At 37.7% G+C, this 27,573-nt stretch overlaps 1 protein-coding gene and 1 long non-coding RNA gene across 2 annotated transcripts; one reads left to right on the top strand and one right to left on the bottom strand.

Moving 5' to 3' along the window:
* Window positions 1-212: 212 nt before the first annotated feature.
* LOC135081662 (uncharacterized) lies at window positions 213-3,237 on the top strand. The gene is made up of 3 exons (XM_063976432.1): window positions 213-707; window positions 1,112-1,212; window positions 2,401-3,237. Exons 1-3 carry the CDS (start codon window positions 467-469, stop codon window positions 3,145-3,147), a joined length of 1,089 nt encoding a protein of 362 aa, XP_063832502.1. The 5' UTR covers window positions 213-466; the 3' UTR covers window positions 3,148-3,237.
* Window positions 1,252-4,873, bottom strand: LOC135081664 (uncharacterized). The gene is made up of 3 exons (XR_010259235.1): window positions 3,655-4,873; window positions 3,257-3,569; window positions 1,252-2,080 (listed from the first exon to the last, which is right to left on the bottom strand). It is a non-coding gene; the product is annotated as an uncharacterized LOC135081664 (long non-coding RNA).
* Between the last annotated feature and the right edge of the window lie 22,700 nt (window positions 4,874-27,573).

Here is a 27,573-nt window from a genome sequence, read left to right as displayed (position 1 = left end):
AGTATACACCAACTCAAGTTCATGTCATGATTCAGTCTAGCTCAAAGAACTTAAAATACTCGAAAGGACTCGGAAGACTCAATTATTCCCTTATTCATGTGACTAACGAGTCCTAGTCTAAAAATAAACTCAAGTCTCAAAATAAAGACTTTAAAGACTCGAGGTTCTTACAACACTAGCGCGGTCGGCTATTGGTGGCTATTGTGAGGGACGGCTGTCTTTTGGTACGTTTACACGCTTGCCAAGCCTTGGCAAGCCCCGACAATCACAAGCGTGTAAAGAAGGCGTTTGGCTTGGCTTGCGTGAGCTTGTGGGCGCTTGCTTCCGATCCAGTCGAGTGTCGGTTTTTTGACGCAGATCAAAGGGCGTTTGCGGCAAGCGCTTGGGACGCATTTACACGTTGGTCCACGTTCAGTGGGCATTGTGATCTCGCGGCGAGTACACGCTTGTACGGACAAAATAAAAAATGAGTAGCTGGTCAAATGACGAGTGTCTTTCCTTCCTCGAGCATTACCAGATGGAATCCTGCATCTGGAATCCGAAAGATGCAAATCACAAAGATAAGAAGAAACAAGCAGATGCATGGATTCGTCTCGCTCAACTTACCGGAAGGCCAGTGAAGGAAGTAAAAAATAAAAAAGAGATATTGATGACTACTTTTCGCAAGCACTTAAAAAAGAAACAGGAATCTATGCGTTCTGGCGCAGGTATGTTCCTATGATGTACCTTTATAATTATTTTGATAGTCTGCTTAGCAAGGTGTAACTTTAATTAAAGTTAGTTTCTCTATTATTCCGCAACTGTCTCGCTCTAATTTTCGACGTTTTCAAAGGTTTGAGAAAATAATTGTGATACTAAAAAAACTCTCTGTTAGTCACTAGATTACCTATTCCCGTAACATTTCCCATATTTTAATCATATTTTCTTTTTGGTCACTTCCGTATTAATTTATGAAGATACGTTTTGAATTTTTTTTTAAATTTAAATGAGCTATTAATGTAAGTGATCAAAAAAGATATATGTTTAAAAGTGTTTCCACGCATTTTAAATAATAAAAATTATATTCCTATAATTCCATTATTTACATTACATTATATATCTTTTATTTTAGGTGCCGATGAAATATACAATCCCACTTGGTATGCCTACGAAATCATGGAGTCATTCTTACTGCAAGTATATACTTGTAATGAAGGGTTAAACACCGAAACTGTAAGTCAAAAGTCATTTATTCTAAATAAAAAAAATCCGTTACTTATTATAAATTTATTTATACATTTTTATCAACTTATCCAATCCTATTAAAATATGAAGTAAATTCTTCTCTGACTTCTTTGGCATTCAGCGGAGATCTTCGTGGTATTTGTGGTAATGTTTGCAATGCATTATATCCGTCGTTATCTCTGCGCCATGAACCAGGTGTAACCATATTTCCACTACTGTCATATACGTCTAACGAACCCTGAGGAATATATCGATTTGAAGAACTTTTACTTGTTCTCAAAAAGTTATGTAGTAATACACAAGTCATCGTAAATTCTGTCACAGTTTGTGGTTCTAAATCGATAGGACGTCTGAATATTCTAAAAACCGAGGTTAAAATTCCAAACGTATTTTCAACTACAACTCGGGATTTAGATAAGTTTTGGTTAAATAGCCTTTTTGGTGAGCCTACTTCATGGTTTCCAGGGTAGGGCTTCATTACGTGTTGACTCAATGCAAAAGCACCGTCAGCTAAAAACACGTATGGAATATTAATATTCGATCCTGGAAGTGGACATGGCGGTGGAAAATCTATCTCGTTCCTACATATTCTTTTCCATAGTAAACAATTATTAAACACGCCACCGTCACTTATTCTTCCTTGACTCCCGATGTCTGCAAATACAAATTTGTATTTGCTATCCACTAACGCCAAAAGGACAATGCTAAAAGTTTTTTTATAATTGAAATATTCTGTTCCACTATGAGTTGGGCTTTCAATGACTACATGCTTGCCATCCAATGACCCTATGCAATGTGGAAATTTGGTCCTGAATCCTTCTTCAATATTAAGCCATCCTTCTGCTGTGGTGGGCATCTGTAAAAAAAGAAACTAAATGAAGTGTGAGTAACAATACAGGGTGTTAGGTAAATGGGTATATGAGCCGACACTAGCCCATGTTAACATATGCATATAAATGGTATGGTGAAATCAGAAATTTCATATCATCATTTTAATTTTTTAAATGTTCATACAAAATAAAATTTAAAAATTCAGATTTGTATGAAAATTAAAATAATTAAAATGATGAAATCTATTTTCTGACTTCACCATACCATTTATATGTATATGTTAACATGGGCTAGTGTCGGCTCATATACCCATTTACCTAACACCCTGTATATTATTCTTTGCAGCAATCACAACAAATAGAAGAAATTACAGATCAGACAGAGGATGATCCTCTGATAAGAGACCGCACCAGTACGGCTACCACACCATCCAGACCACCATCTAGATCACCATCCATACAGGCAGTTAATAAACGTCGCCGCCTTGCTTCTGATTCTGAAACGGCTGAAAAGCAAATGGCCGTGGCTTTTGGTCAATTAACGAATGTTTTAAGTCAAAAACAGAATGAAAATAGACCTCCTTACAAAGAAGATGATTGCGATCTATATGCTAAATTATTGGCTATAAAGCTACGTGAACTGCCAAATGATGAACGAAAAATTATGATGTACCAAATAGATGGGTTGTTTATAAACAGAATCAGTCAAAAATCAAATGAGCGTCATACACCATACCCTCAATATTATTCTCGACCTTCCTCAATTGCTGGTTCATATTCACGCCATACACCATCTCCTCAAGTCATTCAGAGTCGGCCAACATCAGTTAATAGCGTTTATTCTGAACCTATACATAACACTCAAAGTTTTTTTCCCTCTCCATACACAGAAACCTCTCATTCAGTGCCAAACACAACAGAACATATACCAACTCCAATACCTCCAGCTCCATCTACATATTCTACATCAACAGCACCCCTGTCATCTATTCGTATAATATCGGACCAAATCCTCAACCCACCCCCGCGAGACACCAACATTATAAACTTAGCTTTATTGAATGCTTTCGAAGATTTTGAGTCGTCAAAATAATTCTTATTTAAGGTTAAATATAAAGTTAAATAATTAAGCTGTAAAAAAGTTTCCTATGAATCAATTAAAACCTAAACAAATGTATAACAATTTTTTCTTTTATTCTTACCTTAACTAGATCCTTTAGAATTTCATTAAGAGATCGGCAAACTTCACGAATGGTTATTGATATCATAGAGACAGATACTTTAAACATGTAGTGAAGGCTTTTGTAAGAATCACCAGATGCTAAAAATCGTAGCGTAATGGCAAGACGAAATTTGGCCGGTATAGCATCTCTGAAGTCTGTATCTTGCTTGGATATCATTGGTGAAATTTTCTGCAGTAAAAATTCAAAATCGGTATAGCTCATTCGGCAGAAGTTATCAAACTCGCCAGAAGGTTCATATAAAAGTTCATTAAATTTCTCTTCTATAAATTGTCTGTAACAAATAAAATATAGGTACAGTAAATATTGTGGAATAACGTAACTACAACAGATAATGGTTACACCAAAATAGTAGTTACCTGGTACGATTTCGATGAATCTTTTTCATCCACCATCTTCGTTGTCGTCGAGTTTTTCTTTTTTTTGTTTCACTTTGCTTGCATTTTAAATAAAAGTACGATAAACCAAATGCAATAGCCGTTACAAGTTCGGTGTCCGCCATGCTTGGATCTATCTTGCAGACTGACGCGTTCCCAAGCGTGTAAACTCCTTTCAAACGCCAAACGAGATTTGTGGAGGCTTGGAGCTGTTTGCCGCTTGCGAAGGCTTGGCAAGCGTGTAAACGTACCATTTGATACCATCCGACTCCGCCACGCATAAATAAGGATGTCAACTCCAAAATTCTTTCTAATCTTAATAATAATAAAACTATCATTATTTACTTTTATAATTTTTTTTTGTTTCTACGATGATTTTAATGATTATTATTTCAGTTTAAAATTGATAGTTGGGAACAATTATTTACTTATTTACTTCGGAATACTAAAGACTGCCGATAATCACAGGTAGATAATTCGATAGCGTTTAGTTTCTGCTATGATCGAGTCAATTACGAATCACATTTTTATTTAATTTGCTAAGGGGATATTAAGCGATTAAAATTAACATGAAAAATGTGCCTGCTTTATCGTAATAATAACCGTAATTCTAAATTTCATAGTCATGGTAACTATCCCATTTGTGTATGGCATAAAAATAAGTCATTGATTTCGGCAACTAACTTTTCTTCGTTTCGTTGCTACGTTTGAAATAAAAGATTTTTACAAGCGCAAAAGTATTTTAACGAACTTTTGAATAAACATCATTCCATTAAGGCCACTAAATAAGTACTTACCACATAAGATGTTTTATGTTACCAAAAATAAATAAACTTTAATTTTCTGCTTAATTTAATTCCTTAAATAACTAGTAGTAGCCCTAGAATAGCTTGTGTGGCGCCCGGTCCGTCGTCCGGCGGCACTCTTGTGTTCGCGGCCAGTGGCCCAACGGCAGCACAAGCGCAATGGCGGCCATTACGCAAGCTCGTGTGCGTGCGGATTTTTGTCAGTGTAGTAGTGAATCAGCTGAACAGGGTGTTGTATTGGGTTGATAAGAAATGAAGTTGTTTCCTTAATTATCTCGGAAACTAGCCTGAATTTTTGGCTCAAACTTTGGGAACGTATTCAGTGTGACGTATACATGCTCCCATTAAACGGAACGTAGCTGATTTAGAAGGACCCTATATATATTTTTTATACTTTTCTATCGGCATTTTTAATACCCTAGGCTCAAAACTTTTCAGCCGCCCCTCGTATCTGGAGTGCTTGTGACAGTTTGATTAAAGAAGCAGAAGAGGAGGAACCTTTATCAAACATGTCTAGTCATCCTGAGCAAGAAGAGGTGGAATCTTATACGAGATGTCCAAATATTCCAATGAAACAAGATCCAAAGAACTATTGGAGCAATGAAGATAAATACCCAAAATTGAAAATGCTTGCACAAAAATATTTATCTTACCCAATGAGCTCAGTTGCCTCAGAACGTCTTTTTTTCACTGCAGGCCTCATACAAATTGATTTGCGCAACAGATTGTCTGCTAGTAATTTGAATAAACTTTGTTTCCTTAACAAAAATCTTCCTAAAGTGAACTTTGATTATTAATATTGATTTTTTACTTTTGATTTGATTCCTTGATAAATATTACCCAAATAAATGTTGATTTGATATTTCACCTTTTTTTCATTATTTTTAATTTCCATTTTTGCCACACTTTACAGATGGAGTGTCTATTTATTCTATGTAACATAAGTAAGTTTTATGCATATAAAGTATTTACTGGGTGTATTTACTACTAAGCAATCGATATCGGTATCGGTATCGCCGATTATATTATTTTCCTCGATAATCGGTATCGGTATCGTATCGGCAAATTCATGTATCGTTACATCCCTACTTTTTATATAAATTAGGTAATTTGTTTTAATAACCATTCACGTGGGTACCGAAATTCCCGAATTTCCCGGTATTCCCGGTACTGGCTTAGACTTGGTACCGGTAATTCAGTAACACTCCTTAGTACCTTAGTGTGAGTCACGTTAAAGTGTACATATGAAAATATATGAAATAAGACCTATTTTTATCGATAAAAAAGAGGTCAAATTTTTTTTAAGATTTTGTTTTTTAATTTTTATGGATTTTTTTTCTTCCAATTACTTAGTTAAACTAAGTGGTATATCCTTATGAATTAAAAACAGTAATAATGCTAAATAACAAGCAATACTAAAACAATACATAAAATACACAAAAAATGCCAACAAATAATATAAAATGATACTTTTTGAAAAAAATCTGCTTAAAAATTCGTATTTTTTTGGTTATTTGATAAATTTCTTCAAAAATGCCCCTATAACAGGTGGTTTTTACTACTTTTTATTATTCTCTATCGTATTACTTTTGTAAAACTAAAAATCGCATGTCTCTATTCCTATCACAACATTTGCTATGATCGTTTGAACAAAGGCCTGCCACCACATTTTTCTCCGCTACAGGTAGAGACAATTTTAATTTTAACTAAAATGCTTATTTTACTTCGAAATCTTTTGTTTTTATTTGAAATCTAACTTGTTTTTATCAAAATTACAAATCTAGAGTCACTTTCAGTTTCGTTGTTAACGAAGCGTTGAATGGCGCGCCCGGAGAGGCTTAGTTCAAATGATCATTGCAAACGTTGTGATAGGGATAGAGACATGCGATTTTCGGTTTTACAAAAGTAATACGATAGGAGAATAATAAAAAATAATAAAAACCACCTGTTATAGGGGCATTTTTTAGAGAAATTTATCAAATAACCAAAAAAATACGAACTTTTAAGCAGATTTTTTTCAAAAAGTATCATTTTTTATTATTTGTTGGCATTTTTTGTGTATTTTATGTATTGTTTTAGTATTGCCTGTTATTTAGCATTATTACTGTTTTTATTTTATCAGGATATACCGCTTAGTTTAAAAGTTATTATGTTTTCTTTACAATAAGTAATTGAAGAAAAAAAATTCTATAAAAATTAAAAAAAAATCTCAAAAATTTTTTGACCCATTTTTTGTCGATAAAAATAAGTCTAGTTTCATCTATTTTCATATGTACACTTTAACGTGACTCACACTGTATACAAACGTGCTGCTGCATCTTCAAGGCATTGTATTTTTCCTGATTGTGAGCATACTGAACGTTTGCTGATACCATCGGAAAGAAATGTTACTTATGGAAAAGAAATTCTATGTACCCATGAGCGCTCGACTATGTATTCATCATCTGAACAATGGTTCTTGGGATGAACAAAACATCGATTATAATGACTTCACTGGCAATCAAATGGATGAGATGATGTCCATTATGGACAGAGCTGGGACACGATTCTCATGCAATAGATATTTTTCCGTGTGATAATTCGTATACGAACTTGTCCGTTCTACTGAAAAGTTCGATTGTTTCCACAAACTCGTATTCTCAGCACCAATAGAATTATTACCATTCGAACTATCCAATCGAATGTAGCATAGACAATATGTTACGTTCCGTTTCGGCGTTTTTAAAAACGCTCTAACTTCCTTATGATAATTGCCTTTATTTAGTGAAATTAAAATACAAAATCCGTTTATTTTTATAATTTAACACGTATTATTGTATAAGTAAAATGTAGTATCACAAAATATAAAGTTTTAAAGGTTCAACTTTAAATCTTTCAATATGTGTATTGAATGTAATGAAACGTGTGAAATGGTTAATGTCACTACTGTCAGTCAATGTGATCATTGAACAAAAAAGCAGGAAACCGATTTAGTTCAAACTTGTTGATTCAGTTTTTTAAACTTACTAAATATGGAAAATAGGGCCTCAAAACAATTTGCTAGTGCGGAGCAAAAGCTCCGCCTCATTCAGCTAATTGAGGCTGACCAAGAATTAAAATCCGGGAAGTTTTCCTCGAGTTTTACAAAATCAGAGTCCAAAAAGAGATGGATTCAGATTAGTGAAGAACTCAACTCCATCACAGGAGAAAAAGTCTTGGGAGGGGTGGCGCAACGCAAGGTAAGTCTGTTCAGACATCCTCGACTGTATTATTATCAAAATCAAAATTATCTTTATTTGTTTAGACTAATTAAATTAGTTCTTGCAAATCGTCAAATGCTCTTAAGGAGCCTATACATGTCTCATTCTTTTTTTGCCCTACCAGCGCTTCGAGACAAACATTTGGCAAGTGCTGAGAAGAAGCGCCGCAACAAACTCAGTCACCACTGTCTGCCGGTTTAAAAATATAAAAAAATATAAAAAAGTAGTAGTAGTTTAAGTTGTGTACAAGTTGTTTATTATTTTTATTCTTTTCAGACATGGCAGGACAGAAAGGCCAATGCAAAAAAAAAAAATATCTCAATACGTCGTCAGGCCAACCTAACTGGTGGTGGTCCACCTCCTCCTCCACCTACCACGGAGGAGAACTTAATAATAAACTGTATCGATAAAAGTTCCGTTGACGCTAAGGCATATAGGCAGCTCAATAGACAGATAAGGAAGTCCTTGCGACACGATATTCGCAACTTTAATACCAACAGTACTAAAGAGGCGATAGAGCGGAACCAAGGCTCCAAAGTGTTCGCAAGAGACAACTCTATTGGGCAAAGCCAGCTGACTAAGCTAACGACGGCGGACGGTAGTGTAACGTCAACAAAAGCCGAGGTTCTGGGTGAGATCGAGAGGTTTTATGGACAGTTATATACCTCAGTCACCAAACCTGTTGATAGCTCAACCACAGATCCAAGAGCTAAACTAACTCGACACTATACCGAAGATATCCCGGACATCAGCCTATACGAGATTAGGATGGCTCTCAAACAGCTAAAGAACAACAAGGCACCGGGTGATGACGGATAAACATCGGAGCTTCTGAACGCGGGTGGAACACCGATACTGAAAGTCCTTCAGAGACTCTTTAACTCCGTCCTACTCCAGGGAACTACGCCAGAGGCATGGAACAGAAGCGTGGTGGTGCTCTTCTTCAAGAAAGGTGATAAGACCTTGCTGAAGAATTACAGACCCATCTCGCTTCTGAGTCATGTCTACAAACTGTTTTCGAGAGTCATCACGAACCGTCTCGCGCGTAGGTTCGATGACTTCCAGCCTCCCGAACAAGCCGGATTCCGAAAAGGTTATAGTACCATAGACCACATCCATACGCTGCGACAGGTTATACAGAAGACTGAGGAGTATAACTTGCCACTATGCTTGGCGTTCGTGGACTATGACTTCGATTCGATTGAGACTTGGGCAGTGTTACAATCTCTCCAGCGGTGCCGTATTGACTATCGGTATATCGAGGTGCTGAAGTGCTTGTACAAAAACGCCACCATGTCGGTCCGAGTACAGGAGCAGAGCACGAAGGCGATTCCACTGCAGCGAGGCGTTAGGCAGGGAGATGTTATATCTCCGAAACTGTTCACCGCTGCATTGGAGGACGCTTTCAAGCTCCTGGAATGGAAAGGATTCGGCATAAACATTAATGGCGAGTACATCACTCACCTTCGGTTTGCCGACGATATTGTGGTCATGGTAGAATCATTGGAAGATCTTGGCACAATGCTCGAAGACCTTAATCGAGTTTCCCAACAGGTAGGCCTGAGGATGAACATGGACAAAACGAAGCTTATGTCGAATACCCATGTTGCGCCCTACCCAGTTTCAGTTGGGAGCTCAATTCTCGAGATTGTTGACAAGTATGTGTACCTCGGACAAACGATCCAGCTAGGTAGGTCCAATTTCGAGAAGGTCAATCGTCGAATCCAACTCGGCTGGGCAGCGTTCGGGAAACTACGTTAACGTAACATCTTTTCGTCCAAAATACCCCAATGCCTGAAGACGAAAGTCTACAATCAATGTGTGTTACCAGTGATAACTTATGGCTCGGAAACGTGGCCTCTCACTATAGGCCTTATACAGAAGCTCAAAGTTGCACAGCGTGCTATGGAGAGGGCTATGCTTGGTGTTTCTTTGCGAGATCGAATCAGAAATGAGGAAATCCGTAAACGAACTAAAGTCGCTGACATAGCCCGACGGATTAGCAAGCTGAAGTGGTAATGGGCAGGGCACATAGTGCGCAGAACTGACGGCCGATGGGGCAGCAAGGTTCTGGAATGGAGGCCGCGTACCGGAAGGCGCAGCGTGGGACGTCCACCTACAAGGTGGACCGACGACATCGTAAAGGTAGCAGGGAAGCGCTGGATGCAGGCCGCTACCAATCGATCAACGTGGAAAGCATTAGGGGAGGCCTATGTTCAGCAGTGGACGTCCTATGGCTGACATGATGATGATGATGATGATGATAAAAGTTCATTGGTGGGTCACACTGATTTTCAAGAGTCATTGGTGACAATAATACAGGAGCCACCCAATATTGATTCGCAGGAATCATTGGAGACTATAGTACAGGTGGCACCCACAATTGATTCGCAGGAATCATTGGTGGCAATAGTACAGGAGCCACACAATATTGATTTGTTGGAGCATGTTGAGCCAAGTGAAGCAACAATTCGAATTATTTTACGAATGTGAACTTTTTTCGATTGCATGAGAATCGTGTCTCGCAGACAGATAGATATCTCTAACATAAGAGAAATGAATTCTCATCTCTGCTACTATTGGTTAGGCATATAGGCTTTCCCATATACCACACTTATCACATGAAGTTCCATGCCCAAGTGTGGCATTAAGTATATTGTTAGTTAAGCTCAGAACTGGAGAAAGCTATGAACGATTGTCTACATTGTTTAAACTTCCAAGAAGTAAAACTTCCAAGAAGTACTTTAGAAAGATACATGTCTAAAGCTAGAAATTGTGTAACAAACTCGTTTGTGCCATTATATTTGGGATTAGGATGTTTGTCAATCCAAGATGTAGCTCAGGAAAATAAAATTATACCAGATGGTTTATTTGGCAATCCAGATTTAGCAGAGAATATTAAGCCTGCAATTGTCATTTGTGACGGCACTCTCCACAACCCAGGCCTACGCCCATTATTACACACCACCGTGAAACAGACAGAAACACACAAGGCTACCCGAAGCAGTACACTGCGTTGGAGACCTCCAGCCACCGCCACCGGCGGAACTGCGCCGAGTGTGGCAAGCGCGTCACATCTTACTGCAACGGGTGCGAAAAAGCGCTTTGCGTTTTTTCATGCTTTGAGCCTTACCACACAAAACTGTTCAGAAACACTACACAGTAACCTTTTTTTTTTAACAGACATGGTTTTTGTGTGCGTATGTTCAGTAACCATCGTAACAGCTTTTTTTTGTTTTTAGTGCACTTTTTTTTTTTAAAGAAGTCCGTACAAACTGGAAGTCAAACCCATAATTTAATTGTGTTGCGTATTGTATTTTATTTTGTTTGTTTGAGCAAACTCTAAGGAGAATATTGTATGTTGTTTGTTTGAGCATTGCTTTTTTGATACAATATCTAAGGAGAATATTTTGTTTTGTTTGTTTGAGCATTGATTTCTTGATACAATATCTAAGGAGAATACTATACAGTTATTTTTCCATTTGTTTTACGGCTTTGGATTCTAGCGACTTTAGAATTGGTAGCCGGCGTCGGCTGTAAAGGCACTTCCAAGCTTATATCGATTCATCGGTTAACAATATATCGGCAAAAAATATCGATATATCGAATTAATAATATCGAATATATCGATATTTTTTCAACAAGCCTAGATCAAGTGTGGATTTGCGTATTCCTGAGCCTGAGCGGATTGATGGCAATCATCCTCATTTAGTGAGATTTCCAAAACTCTCAATTACAGACCTGAAGAGATTCGCTCTAGGCACCTACCAACTAAAGCAAGCAAGATCCTATTACGGAGAACATGTTCGGCATTCTGGAATATATTCTGTTGAAATAAACAATGAAATCGATGATGATATTCCTCTGATTTTAGGACTAAATAACTATTTGTTGAGAGGAGAATCACTCTCACAGTTCCACAACTAGCGTTTCAGATTCTATGAGCAGCCATAGAGATTCTGATATATTAGATGCTGTTTCAGATGAAGAATTGCTATAAAATATAATATCGGTGATCATGTATCAGTGCGGTATGACACCAAAACTAAGTAGACATTTAAGTAGGTATCATTGAAAACATTTTGTCGCAAAATAAAATCTTATGTATTGTATTAGATTTTATAAAACTATTAAAAACCCAAAACTAATTTTTAAGTGGACAAAAAAATTTCGTGATGAAGTTCCCGATAAAGTTTTCAGTTTACTTGTAAAAAAAGTTGAATTAATATCAGTCTCGTCAAAATCTAAGTCCATTTTTGAGTGCGATAAATAACAATTTCATTCTCAGTCATAGATTCACAGTTCATCTCCTCGAGAGGAAACTCGTGAGTTTGAGTGAGACGAAGCAATACTGCAAGAAAAAAATCATCACAGCTGATGTACCTGCCATACCGACAGCTTTCAGTGAAGCAATATCAGAAATTAAAGACTTAGGACTAGACAAGGTAATTTCAATTCCTACATTTGAAAGTAAGAAAACTTTTTTGTATCGAGTTATGTAGGATAAGTGCCTAGTTTTTAGAGGGTTCTCACGAACCCAAGTAATTAAGTGGTAGTTATTGTTTTATTTATGGTTTCTGAACTTAATGTCATCTGTCAGATTGCCCGCCATTGCATGTTCTGTCATTCATGTTGTCTTGGTTTTTACAATAAAATGTGTTGATAAAATTTCTTAGAGTTTTCAATAATAAAACAGTTATAAGTTAGAGATAAGAACTTAGCTGTAAGATAAAGTGTATGGTAAAGTTAGTCTGAAATAAACGGCCGCTTGGTCAAGACGTGTGTTTTTAAAAGCTTCCCGGCTACGCTCCATACATAACTGGCGCAGTCGTGGTAGAATAGTCAAGTTGTAGAGTCAGTGCTAACAGCTTCAGGCGTATCCAACGAATACACCGCAGCAGCCGAAGACCACAACCAGGCCCTGGGCGAGCATCAACCTCTGCACGCCGCCGCACTATCCTGCTGAACCTACCGTAGCTGAGGACCAGCACCAGCACCGAGACCAGCGCGCCATCAGACTCAAATCTGGGAGATGAGGCTATATTGGGGGTAAGTAAGCTTACTCTGTTGCCCAGTAGTCCTTATGATACCGTCCTGTGAAAAGTGTGTGATCCCATTTTCCCGCTTTTCCTACAAAACATTCCTGAAATTGTGTGATCCAATTGTCGACATTTCCTCAAAAAGTATATAGCACGTCCTTTTCAGAATTGTGTGATTCAAATTTCCATATTTCTAGTTAAGTATACTTATTGTGGTTATACCTACTTATATTTTCGCATTTAAAAATGAATATACCAGGCAGCAGCTTAGGTGACCTAGCTAACGTGGCCACTCAGGTCCTAAAAAACGAAACGAAATCGATAATAGAATCCAATTATGACCTAATTGACAAAATATTACCTTCCTATGATGGGAACGCAAAATCATTGAATGTCTATATAAGATCCATAGAATCCATATTAGCCGCGCGCAATATTGGAAATAACGATCCAATCGCGATCTGTCTGATTCGAAACAAACTAACTGGAAAGGCACTAGAGGCCATCTCACTAGAAGTAGACATAGAAGATTGGCAATCGATTAAACTAGCGTTACCACCTGTCTGTGGCGTGGAGCATATGCTCCAATGTCAAAATGGCCCCGTCTGTGGCGTGGAGCATATGATCCAGAAAACATGAGTTCATATTTCGCGGCATAGCACGCTCATTTTTTTTTTGATTGCATTAAGATTACTACAGTACGTTCCTGACGAACCGGGCTGTATAATGATATACGCCTTGGCTATGGCCTCGAAGGAAAATAAAAAGTTATCTGTCATTAAAGTTACTCTATTTTCATTCCGCCATTTCGTTTCTTTCGGCGTGACGAACAGGTCTCCCCGTGCACTAAACAAAAAAACCAGTTACTGAATCATGGAACGGTAAGTAAATTTCAATTATTTATCTACTTTGTGAGGTTTGTTAGCAATTTTCATTGAAAAAATCTGTGATGAATGCAAAAGTACCCTAGGTATGAACGACGTCAGTTCCGAATCAGTGACTTTTTTGTGACCTAAATCACTACCAATCTCTAAATGTTTCCTTTATTAGTTGCGGTATTTATCATTTTAGCTAAATACGTAAGCATGAGGCATATTCTGATGTAAAACGTGAGAAATATCGATAAGTGTGTAACGGTTTTTTGTGGAGCAAATGCTCCAAGGTCACAGACACGGCGTGACATTAGTTTGAAGTTTGTTTGGTGACGGTTGACTAACATGGATTGCCGTTGGTCGGCTTTTTTATTATGACTTAAAATTAAATTGACTTTTTATTTTATTGTATTTACGTCGACTTTTTATTTTTATTAACATTAATATGAATAAAAAAAAACTTTTAACTGTCATTGGTATTTTTTATTTCAATGTACTGGAACTTTCATGAGACACACAAACTTGTTTTTGTTTTTGTCTGCATCCATTAATTTTTTTTTGGTTTCATGCCAATTTCTTTTTACTTACATTTTTTGTTTTTTACCCGACTGCGCCAGAAGGAGGGTTATGTTTTTCGAGTGTATGTATGTTTAATATTTGTTTTTGAGTTTGCTTTGCTCATTTGTTTTTTTTTTGCATGTTATTATAGCGCAATGAGAGGAGGTCGTACGCGTGGTGGCGTACGCACACGCGGGGGCGGCGTACGTGGCGGTGCTAGTGGCAAAGGCCGGCCATCTGTTCTGGAACCGTAATTATCGCCCTTTACTTTGTTTTGTGTGTGTGGTGCACAATAAAGCGTTTTTATTATTATCTTGATTCACTTATAATATGGTCTTAATTAAAAATGTACAATGTAATGATTAATTTTATTATTAATTCAAATTCAAATTTTTTATTGCTTATTAAGTGTTTACAATTAGGTCTTAATATAATATGGTCTTAATTAAAAATGTACAATGTAATGATTAATTTTATTATTAATTCAAATTCAAATTTTTTATTGCTTATTAAGTGTTTACAATTAGGTCTTAATCTAAACAATGAGCTTATAACTTAATAACCCGTTAATGGGTATTGCAATATTACTTAGTGGTGAGAGAGGACTAGTCTAAACTTAGGTCTAGCAACTTACATTATGAGATACCTTATCTTAAAAGTGTTTGTTTACTATTAAAGAATTCATCTAATGTACATATAAAAGCAGTTGGTAATTAAATATTTTTGTAATTCTAAGCAAAGTGAATAATTTTACTCAAGTCACTGAAATTATTATTTTAGAATAGTTTTAATTTATCAGCATTTTTGTTTAATATTGTCATACCTATATAGATAACAAATAGTTGATGAGAATGTTATTTTCATTTTAGGATGAGCAGCCTGGATATCAGGGAGGTGCCGCGAGGCAGTGGCCTGGAGCGGCCGCTCCACGCTCCCAAACGGAAGAGAATTTTGCCCTCGGCAACTGTGTATGTATTTAAATGAAACCCTTTTTTTATGATTGTGTCCATTTTAGTATTGACTTAACGTATTTAATTTATGTTTTAGGACCAACATCCGAGAGCATAAACAGATTCGGAGAACAAAGAACCGAGGTTCAAATAATGCAGGAAATGATGCGGTGTACGAAATCACGCACCGAATCATGCGAACAGTTTGGTCGCAAAATACGCGACTTATTAGACGCGCTATGCGGCGTAGGTTCCTCACCGAAAAAATACAGCCGCTATTACCAAACAGTAGCCATCGACACCTACGTCGACAATTTAGATTACAATATAGGACTAGGGGTTAGGCTTAACTACCCAAAGACGCTAGAAAACGCCATTGCACTCGCCTGCCAGGAGGAGGCACGGCAGAAACGAGCCGTACCTTTACCTGTAAACGCACAAAATCAAATAAAGCAGGTAAATGCCCGACCATTTCAACGTCAATTCACCCCTAATAACAATAGACCGTGGCCTATAAAAACTGAAAATAACTCGAACTCATTTACACCAAAGGCTCATCAACAGCCTAATAAATTACATAACATCGAGACGGACACCTACGAGTGTATCGATCACGAACAGTTATTAGACGCGGAATTTCAGAACCCTGAAAATTTTCAGGAAAACCCCGATCAAGACGAGGACACGTAATCAACCATTTTAGCGAATATCAGTATATTGTCGATAAATTACCGTACATTAGAATAAACAGTATGGGCGGCAATTTCTTAATAGATACTGGAGCTACGCGCTCATTAATTTCCCCCGATAGTGTAACTAATCATCAATTTGGGCAACGATTAACAAAGGAATCGTTCTCAATAACCACAGCCCATGGCACTTCACATCATGAACAAGTGGCCCACATTCCGTTACCACCAATATTTGGGAAAGGGCCTGCAACCCATAAATTCTTAGTTTTCGATTTTGACAGTAACTATAAGGGCCTAATAGGGACCGATTTGTTGAGAACACTTGGTTGTCAAATCGACTACGACAAAAAGAAACTTTACACAAAAACAACAGCAATCCCGCTGTTATTCGATAACATCATTATAAAACGTCGACTAAGGCGGTTATCACACTGCACCGCGCTCCGCCGCGGGACGCGTGGCGACAGATAACGCGCGCGGCGAAACAGGCGCAGATCTGCGTCACCACGCTGTGTGATCTGCCTTCCCGCGCGGAGCGGCGTTGCCCGCGTGCCCCGCCTCAAATAAAGACTAATGTACATTTCACAGTCGAACGTCGTGGTGAAAGTACATATTTACAGAGGTTGGTTTCGATAAGAATGGTTAATAGTGAACTCATTCAAGATGCTGCAGTTATATTATCAATTTGGTTCTTGTATACTCAAATTAGAAGACGCCGTGTCCATAGAAGATATTGGATACATCCCTTTTTACGAACGAGATCGATAAATGGATCATCACTAAATATATTTGATTTGATTGATCAGTAAATATATTTATTACCTCTTCCCATTGCTTCACTCTTTGCACTGTACTGTAATCTTTGCATTTCATATTCCACATTGCTGGACGCTGTTCGATTTCAAATATAAATCAAATCTATCTACGTCGAGATCCATCATGGAAGACGTGCTTTATGCATAAAAACACGCGCGTTACAGCGGATCAGTGTGGCATACCCGCGGCACACACCGCGCTCCCGCGCGGGCTCGCGGAATCAGCGCGCGCGACACGTTCCCGCGCGCAGACGCGTTGTCAGTGTGAAGTGCCGCGCGTGTTTTCTATACAAACTGAGGTACTTGCATACAATGATTAAATCACAATTGTAAATAACAATTGTAACATTATTATTGTGAAGTACGAAAGTAAAGTTTTTTTTATAAAGATACAGTTTTCGTTATTTTGACTGGCGCCCAACGTGGGGCCCTGTAAAGTTCGCGCAACCTTGAAGTTCAAGATCTCCGAAGAAATCTCCGAGGTCGCTCAGAGTCTGCGTTCTGACTCCCAAGTCACTCAGAACCAGGGGCTCCACAACAAAACAAATAAGTCAAGATACATGTATACAACGAGTATGCTTCGTGTCATCATCATCATCATCATCTTCACGCTGTAAGTGCCTGAAGCATTCCTGTCATTTTCCAAAATTCCACTCCTTAAACCCGCAAGTTTTGTATTTAGACCTAAGGCTAGTTATTGTTGTGAACAAGATATGACCGACCCTCATCCTAAGATGGAGGGATATACCAGCAATGTGCCATCAGCACAAAGCCCAATTCAAAATCCTAGGCAGGCGGCAATGCCGACCGTTGATCCTAGCATTTTAATAAAATTGGTCCCGTCCTACAATGGAGACGCTTTTTTTATATACAACTATTTAAAAAGTGCAATGCAATATTTAAATGTAGCAGGAGGGAATACGCCTCAAAATGTAATGCTACTATTAGGTAAATTAGAGGGAAGAGCATCCCAAATCGTAACCATGATAAACCACAATTTTTATTGAAAACCAGAAAATTGTCTGAAATCCGAATGTGGAGACAATAGAGAATTAAATACGTTATTAGTAGAATTATCAAACGTTAAAAAACGAGGCTCCTATAAGGATCTTATATTCGAGCTCAAACAAAAATTATTTTTTATTAAAAGTAAATTATATGATAAATATAGCAATAATAATTTAGTTTTAGTGGACGAAGTCATGGAACCCTACATTAACACCGCCCAAAATGCCCTGCGAAATAGTTTTCCGTACCATGATCAGATTTACGTTTCAAATTGCACCTTTAATGAAACGGTTAGAAGCAGAAGGTCGTTTTGACAACATAAAACAAAAATTTTCCTAAGTATTACCGCCACCACGGATAATTAATCAACAATACCCCCAATATGTATTTAGGCAAAACTATCCTCAACCGCACTCAAATGCAAACCAACCTAAATAACAATGGCATTCATATCCCCCGACACAAAGGCCCATTAATCAAAGAATGGCAGTTCAAAAGATACCATATCATCAACGATATCCCTGTAAAGCAAACCCAAACAATGCCTTCAGTAAGCCACAACATCCATATTTCCAACAAATGAGAATGTATCAACAACAAAGGCCGGTTGCTCAAACAAAACCCGAAATGGAAGACGTGTCGATGCGCACCGCGCCGCAATTAAAACAGAACCAAATAAATTTAGGAAAAGGTTATGTGGCAGAAGAAGTGTTCTACCATCCGGAAGCTAGTGAATTGGAACATGACGAAGAATATGAAGAATACCCTTTGTTGTATCCAGGTGAGCAAGAATTATCTGATTATCCCGAACCACCACCTAATATTTTTTTAGGCTTACCGGTAACTTCGAATTTTTGCGGAAAACCCCAAGTAGACAAAGGATCATAGAATTTAATCATGTAAAATCTTATTTGCCATATTTTGAAACGGATAACCCTAAATTAAAAAGACTTCTTGACTAAGTTTAAGTTTGGTGTTTGCATTTTGCAAAGTTTGCGAGATCAATTCCAAATAATTAAGTATTTTACCTGTATTAATATCGGAAAAATAATAAATATCGAGTATCTACTTATGATTATTGGGTTCAGTTATTACCTGTAATAGCAATATTTTCTTGTTTTTCAGAAAATATGGCATAGTATCAGCCGCTTCACGAGCGCTGGCCCGAGTGCCGCCATCTGAGCCAGGCAGAGCTGCAAGAACTGTAGGCGGCGTGGCGGCGCGCCGTCGAGTCGGCGGAACGCCGGCTTGCGTCGCACAATAATAAACAATTTTAGGAGCTTTAAACGAGTTGAAGTGTTTAAATGCAGTAATTAAACACTTCAACTAGCATAAAATCTCTTATAATAAAATTAAATGAACTTTAAAAAAAATGTTTTTTTATGGCTTTTAACTCCTTGCAGCTTAGGTAGATAGGGCCAGTACGAATACTAGTTTTCAAAAATTACAAATAGGTATGATTTTTAATCAACATTTTTGACGAATTCTTGACACTACTCATGACAGGTACATAAAATATAAAAATTAATAAGCTAATGCACATACATTGCATATACATATAGGTAGGGCCGGCCGACCGCCATCCAACACCCCCCTTTCATTCACCACTACATACTTGGTCTATCGGCATTGTGCTAGTTGGTACTCGTAAATCGTGTGCAGTGCAAGCTATGCAAGCCAACACAATGACAATGCTTTCGTCGTGCAAGTAGATACCTATTAACAGCGGCCGCGGGCAGTAGGTATGTAGCGCATGAAATGGTACATACCTATTGCCCGCGGTTTCGTAATAGGTATAAGGTACACGTTAATAATACAAGTTACTTCTACATATTAATATAATTTTTAAATAGACACATAACTATACAGTGTCTATAATCATCGTAATCTGTCTGGTCTATGATTAGATAGTGAAGTTTATTTGTTTTTTCCGTTCCTTTAAGTACCTGGACTAAATTCTGCTCATTACGATTTATTTATTTAAACACCATAATGAAATTCAAATGAAGTAACGAACGCACGCACGCCTTAAACACTCACGCTTATTTTTGAGTCTCCGCTCTCTTATTGGGGGGTGGAGACAAAAATTACTCATAACAACGAAGTTGGAACTAGTGTTATGCACTTTAACGTTCTGCCATTATTAAATGTAGCTGGCTGGTTCAATCTGAGACATCCGACCCTAAGCGAATTGGCTTTCGTTGTTTAAGTGAGTTTTTAAGCTTAATAGACGGTGTGAAAAAAGCACATGCATATTATAGTATTTTGGCAGACGAATCTTGTGATATCGCAGGCAAGGAGAAACTGTCCATCGGCGTCAGATTTTTTGTGAAGAAAGGATGTTGATTCGCGAAGAATTTCTAGGCTTCGTCGAACTAATTGCCATGGACGCTAAATCTATTGCCTCTGTCATAGATAACTTCATAACGAACGTGGGCCTGGACCCAGAAAAGTGTGTGGGGCAGGGCTATGACGGGTGCTCCATAATGTCGGGTAAAGATGGTGGCGTTCAAAAGATACTAAGAGAAAAATATAAAAAAACCTTGTTTTTCCATTGCGCCAGCCACAAATTAAATTTGGTCGTTAATGATTTAAATCAAATCCCCGCAATACGAAACATACTTGGCACAATAAAGGAAATCTTACAATATTTTTGAGAATCGGCTCAACGCCGTAAGCACGTGCCTAACATACCGATGCTATGCGAAACGCGCTGGTCGCAAAAATATGTGCATTGCTAGTTTGGAAAAAAATCACGATTTTTTTCAGTCAGAATTTTTTGGATTTTTATTGATTATTTTGATTTTTATTCAGTTTTGCGATCATTGCTTTAGTTTTTCTTGGAAAGCATTTTTATTTAGGTAGAATTGATGTATAGTGCTGGCAACACCGCAAAAAAGTAAAATGTCACATACACCAAAAAAATGTTTAGAGGTTATGTCATGTCAAGTTAGTTCAAGATTGTTATTGTTTTTATTTATTCTCGACACTCTTTCTATTCAAGTAACTAACTTAGTAACTTTCAAAACATGAGTGCTGTAAGAAAAAAAGACCCTATTTGGGATAGATATCACGAAATTTCCAACGCCCTCGGAGACAAAACTGGGTGCAGGACCCAGTGCAAGAAATGTGGAAAAGAAATGAAAGGGTTGGTACAAAGAATGAAAGAGCATCAGAAAAACTGTTTATATGAACAAGGTAAGAGACTTCAAAACTAATTCGACTTCCTTTCAATAATGTTTGAGTTTTTAAATAATGAATAATTCGTATTGCACTGTTTTCGCTTAAATGTGCTGTTTTCGCTTAATTGTGCTGCTGTATATGTGGTCTTGACTTTTTTGCACTAAAGACATTTATCAAAATTTTTTTTAGATCTAACGAAGAAAATTTCCCGTCGACCTCAGGCCAAGGTCAAGGCGCCAATAGAGGCAGAGGTGCTGAGGATCCGTAAGTATCTATATCTGTAATCACTTACTATGGCCCTTTTTAGTGTTTGTTGCGTATGTGTTTTAGTAACAGGTACGAAGGTGAGCTGTATAATTATTTTGTTTTTGCAGGGAAGCACTTCTTACGGTCAGAGCCGCCCGACAAGTTTCGCAAAGACATTTTGCGAACTTGTCGGCGGCCGACAAAAAGGAGCTGCAGCGGGTGCTCCTTCCCGACGCGCCTCCGCGCAACGTACTTTTTAAGTACCTACCTTTTTTATATTTTACCTTTATTTGAATGTGCTAGATCAACATGTAATTACTGATTTTTCTGTATAGAAATGCTTCTCCTGAGAGGGAGCTGCCGGAAGTAGTGGATCCACTACAGCCATCTACTTCGTGGCAACCTACGCCGCCTCTACAAGTGCCGGCTGACGTCGAGTTTGGTAAATATCATATTATTATTGCGTGCCCACTGCCACTGCAGTGCGCCAAACTTGTAATATTACTAACATTTATCATTTTTATACAGTTAACGAGGAGATCGGAGACAGCTCCAGGGACCCGACGCCGCCTCTACAAGTGCCGGCTGACGTCGTGTTTGGTAAATATCATATTATTATTGCGTGCCCACTGCCACTGCAGTGCGCCAAACTTGTAATATTACTAACATTTATCATTTTTATACAGTTAACAACGAGGAGATTGGCGACAGGTCCAGGGACCCGACGCCGCCTCTACAAGTGCCGGCTGACGTCGAGTTTGGTAAATATCATATTACTAGCTGACCCGGCGAACTTTGTTCCGCCTTAATGGCAATAAATAAGCAGACATTTTTTTAATTTCGAACGGGATAAAAAGTATCCTATGTCCTTCTCCTGGCTCTAAACTACCTCCCTGACAATTTTCAGCTAAATCGGTTCAGCCGTTCTTGAGTTATAAGTGGAGTAACTAACACGACTTTCTTTTATATATATAGATTATTGCGTGCCCACTGCCACTGCAGTGCGCCAAACTTGTAATATTACTAACATTTATCATTTTTATACAGTTAACAACGAGGAGATTGGCGACAGGTCCAGGGACCCGACGCCGCCTCTACAAGTGCCGGCTGACGTCGAGTTTGGTAAATATCATATTATTATTGCGTGCCCACTGCCACTTCAGTGCGCCAAACTTGTAATATTACTAACATTTATCATTTTTATACAGTTAACAACGAGGAGATCGGAGACAGCGACGCGTCCGTTGGTACGGCAGAGGCGGACACGGTACCCAACTCGCTCAGTTCTCTAGACTCATTGGTTTTCCGCCGGTCAACCACTGAAAACTGGGCGAATGTATGCCGTACGCCCCGAAAAAGAGAGTATTTTAACAAGGAGATCACAGACTCTGATGCTTCTTCTTCTTCGAAAAAATTTAATTTGTCTTACTTAAGAATTAATTCAGCAAAATATACCTTTATGTTTATTATACTTAATACTTGCTATGCCCTTACAGGGTGCATGTGATGTACTACCTTACCTTTTACCAACTGTCAAACCACACATGTAATGCAATAAATGATTTGATTTGATTTGAATGACACTGCTAACTGGCTGGCTCTACAAAATCTTTTACCTGACGAAGACTGTTTCACTTTTAATTGGAATAAGGACAGGACGACGTTCAAAAGTCGACGGGAGCCATTTACTGGCACACCTGGACCGACTTTTGACGTGACAGAAAACTCTACTCCGACTGACATATTTGACAAGATGTTTGACGTGGAGTTTATTGACAGAATTTATAAAAAAACAAGAGACATTTCGCGATTTTTATAAGTTAAGTTGTAGTTTCCCGAGTGAGGATGAACAATGAAAAAATATAACATTAAATGTTTTGAAAGACGTGGAAGTGGCAGAATTAATAAAAGACACAAAATTATTTTACCCGAGTATTAAAACTGCCCTTTCTATTTTATTGGCCCAATCATGTACGACTTGAACAATCGAGAGGTCATTCAGCACATTACGACGTGTGAAGACGTGTCTTCGTTCAACCAGAGCGAAAATCGTTTGAGCGGTCTCTGTATGCTCAGTGTCAACAAGTTGAGGATCGCTGAGGCAAAAAGTTAATTGGAAGACGAAGTGCTAAAGAGGTTCTGCCAGAACTCACGCCGGCTTCTATTGAAGTAAATAAATAAACAACGTATCTATAATAATACCTATGTGTACTTGTTTTCTTTCTGTTCCTGTAGTATACTATCTTTAAATAGATAGATATAAACCTCTAAGTAGACTGATGAAACATTGAGTGATTTCGTGGTGTAGGTAGGTGATTTCGCAAGCTGCCATGAAAGGTCCCGAATTGGCAGTCCAATTGAAAGAAATTATATCCAACTTGCAAGAGGCAGGTCTGATAGTGGTCGCAACTGTGTGCGATCAAGGCACAAATAATACTCAGTGTATAAAACTTTTAATACAAGAAATGCAGGCAACATGATTAAGAAAGGGTGAAGAACCAAGAAACAATGTTTTTTTGGTTAATGATCAAGAGATAATACCTTTGTATGATCCACCTCATTTAATAAAATGTATACGGAATAATTTAATTAGTAAAGACCTAAAATGGGACTCAAAAACAGCAAAATGGTCCCATTTTGCGAACTTGTCGGCGGCCGACAAAAAGGAATTATTGAACAGAAAAAGGCAAAAGGAGCTGCAGCGGGTGCTCCTTCCCGATGCGCCTCTACGCAAGCGACGTACTTTGTAATGCTTCTCCGGGAGCAGTATGAAATGCTGCCGGAAGTAGTGGATCCACTGCAACCTACGCCGCAAGTGGATCCACTACAGCCATCTACATCGTGGCAACCTACGCCGCCTCTACTAGTGCCGGCTGACGTCGAGTTTGGTAAATATCATATTATTATTGCGTGCCCACTGCCACTTCAGTGCGCCAAACTTGTAATATTACTAACATTTATAATTTTTATACAGTTAACAACGAGGAGATCGGAGACAGCGACGCGTCCGTTGGTACGGCAGAGGCGGACACGGTACCCAACTCGAACAGTTCTCTAGACTCATTGGTTTTCCGCCGTTCAACCACTGAAAACTGGGTGAATGTATGCCGTACGCCCCGAAAAAGCGAGTATTTTAACAAGGAGATCACAGACTCTAATGCTTCTTCTTCTTCGAAAGAGAGTATCTCTTTCGAATTACCTTCGAAAAAATTTAATTTATCTTACTTAAGAATTAATTCAGCAAAATATACCTTTATGTTTATTATACTTAATACTTGCTATGCCCTTACAGGGTGCATGTGATGTACTACCTTACCTTTTACCAACTGTCAAACCACACATGTAATGCAATAAATGATTTGATTTGAATGACACTGCTAACGACCAGGCTCTACAAAATCTTTTACCTGACGAAGACTGTTTCACTTTTAATTGGAATAAGGACAGGACGACGTTCAAGTCGCCGGGAGCCATTTACTGGCACACCTGGACCGACTTTTGACGTGACAGAAAACTCTACTCCGACTGACATATTTGACAAGATGTTTGACGTGGAGTTTATTGACAGAATTTATAAAAAAAACAGAGGCATTTCGCGATTTTTTAGGTATAAAAAAGGTATAAAAAAAGGTATTTAAATCAAATAAGAAAGTGGTTGTATGTGGAGATTTTAATATAGATTTATTAGATAATACTCAATATAAAATAAGATTCTTAAACCTGTTTAAATCTTTTAACTTATTAAACCTCTTCAATGAGCCTACTAGAATCACTCCAACATCAGCTACTTGCTTAGATAATATTTTTTGTAACTGTAATATTCAAAGTAAATCAATAATTAATTGCCTTAGTTCAGATCATAGTGGACAATTGCCCACATTTGAACACCATCATGTCCCTAGTACAGTGGATGTTGTTTGTAGGCCAATAACAACTAATCGAATTGACAAATTCAAGAAAAACATTTGTGATAGTATTGATAAAGTTATAATAAATGACAATAATGTTGATCGAATGTATGAGGATCTATTCAGTGTAGTGAGTGATGAGTTCAAAACCACATTCCCACAGAAAAAGATCCGAATAAATTCGATAAAATGTAAATTTGACGACTGGGCTACAACCGGCATTCACAAGAGTAGAAATAAAATGTATGAATTATATAGACTTAAAGCTGATACGCAAGATCCGAATGTTATAGAATACGTAAAAAATTACTCGAAAATATTTAAAAAGGTTTGTGTGGCTGCTAAATCGAATCATCTTCGAGACATGATTTTAAATTCTAATAATAAAGCTAAGGCTACGTGGAACATAATAAATAAACAAACATGTAAAAATAAATCGAAGGATAACACCTTCTCACTGAAAGTCGGGAATGAAGTTATAAATTCAGATACAGATGTTGCAACCACATTTGAGACATTCTTCTCAAACATTGCGTCCGAAACAACTAAAGCATTGAATTCATCGCCAATTCTTGCAGAGTCTCTCTTAAAATCTAATGTCACCGAGTGCCAGTCTCTACTCCAGTTCAGGCATATAGATTGTAATACAGTAATTAAAACCTTCAGAGAATTGAATATGAAAAAAACCGAGGACCTTTGGGGAATCTCTGTCAGTATTATTGGGACAATTATTGACACCATAGCTCCTCACCTTGCATTCATTTTTAACACATGCATTGATCAAGGTTGCTTTCCTAGTTTAATGAAATTAAGTAAAATAATCCCATTGTTTAAGGCTGGTGATAAATGTGACCCCTCTAATTTTCGGCCGATTTCTATTTTACCAGTACTTAGCAAAATTTTTGAGAAAATTATATTTCATCAACTTCTTTCTCATTTTATTTTCAACAAATTACTTCACAATAAACAATTTGGTTTTACCAAAGGTAGAAGTACTACCGACGCTGGAGTAGCACTACTGAAACACGTCTTTGATGCTTGGGAGAGTAAAAAAGACGCTGTTGGTATTTTTTGTGACCTTTCAAAAGCGTTTGATTGAGTAGACCACCAAACCTTACTAAAAAAATTGCGACATTATGGTGTTTCGGATGAGGCACTTGATCTGTTGAACTCGTATCTCACAGGCAGAAAGCAAAAAGTTTGTATTAATGGAACTGAGTCTTCTGGAGCACCTCTTACCATGGGTGTGCCGCAGGGATCGATATTGGGACCTTTGCTATTTCTTATTTATATTAATGACCTTCCCTACTTTGTAAAAGACCTATGTGATATTGTGTTATTTGCTGATGACACATCTCTCATTTTCAAAGTTGATAGAGGTAAAGTAAACCTTGATGATATAAATGACACACTCTCACAGGTTTTGCATTGGTTTACTGTTAACAACTTATTGTTAAATGCAAACAAAACTAAGTGCATTAAATTTACCTTACCTAATGTGAGGCAGGTTCCCACACAATTGATGGTGAAGAATGAACCATTAAATAGCATAAGTTCCACAACATTCTTGGGAATCACTTTAGACTCTAAACTTCAGTGGGGTCCTCATATTGAAACCTTGTCAGCAAGGCTCAGTTCAGCTGCTTTTGCAGTGAGAAAGATAAGGCAATTAACTGACATTGAAACGGCAAGGCTAGTTTATTTTAGCTATTTTCATAGTATAATGTCATACGGCATATTGTTGTGGGGCTCAGCTGCGGACATTGAAACTGTGTTCGTTCTGCAGAAGAGAGCAGTGCGGGCCATTTATAACCTTGGACCCCGATTTTCCTTGAGAGAATTCTTTAAGGAGATTAATATACTGACAGTAGCTTCACAGTTCATTTATGAAAACCTTTTATATGTTCGCAAAAATATAGAGCAATTTACTAGAAAGAGTGATTTACACAAGTTCAATACAAGAAACAAAAATAAACTTGCCGTTCCAAATTTCAGACTGCACAAGATTGGTAATTCATTTATGGGGAAATGTATTAAACTTTTCAATAAATTACCACAAACTGTTGTAGAATTGCCCATTCATAAATTTAAAGCACATATCAAAAGCACCTTAATGAAAAAGGGCTACTATAAAGTTGAAGATTATATAAAGGATAAAGATGTTTGGAATGTTTAACTACCTAGCTCGCATTAATACTTATGACTATAATTTGTATATTTTAAAGACTGTAAAACCTTGAAAAGGAGGCTGACAATAGTGACTGAGTTTTTTGCGCTGCTTCTTCTCAGCACTGGCCCATTTATTGTCCCGAAGCAGTGGTAGGGTTAATATTGGGACGTGTAAAAGCGCTTTTTTAAAGCCTATTTGCAAAAATAAATGAATTTTATGAATTTTAATTTAATTTTAAATTTTATTTTTATAAGTTAAGTTGTAGTTTCCCGAGTGCGGATGAAATGTGTTACTCCGTATGGCAAAAAAAATTTAAATGTTTTGAACGACGTGGAAGTGGCAGAATTAATAAAAGACACAAAATTATTTTATCCGAGTACAGGTCGCGTCATGTAAAAAGAGCGCTGGTGGTCAA

The sequence above is a fragment of the Ostrinia nubilalis genome, chromosome 20 (genome assembly GCF_963855985.1).
Source record: "Ostrinia nubilalis chromosome 20, ilOstNubi1.1, whole genome shotgun sequence".
NCBI classification, from domain to species: Eukaryota; Metazoa; Arthropoda; class Insecta; order Lepidoptera; family Crambidae; genus Ostrinia; species Ostrinia nubilalis.
The sequence above is the reverse complement of the archived record's forward strand: the minus strand, read 5'-3'. Positions and strand labels throughout refer to the sequence as shown.

Bases quoted from the DNA above. Each gene is read 5' to 3' on its own strand.
- LOC135081662 (XM_063976432.1), top strand. From the start codon at position 467: ATGAGTAGCTGGTCAAATGACGAGTGTCTTTCCTTCCTCGAGCATTAC. The intron at 708-1,111 runs GTATGTTCCTAT...CTTTTATTTTAG, and splicing joins ATCTATGCGTTCTGGCGCAG to GTGCCGATGAAATATACAAT. The intron at 1,213-2,400 runs GTAAGTCAAAAG...TATTCTTTGCAG, and splicing joins AAGGGTTAAACACCGAAACT to CAATCACAACAAATAGAAGA.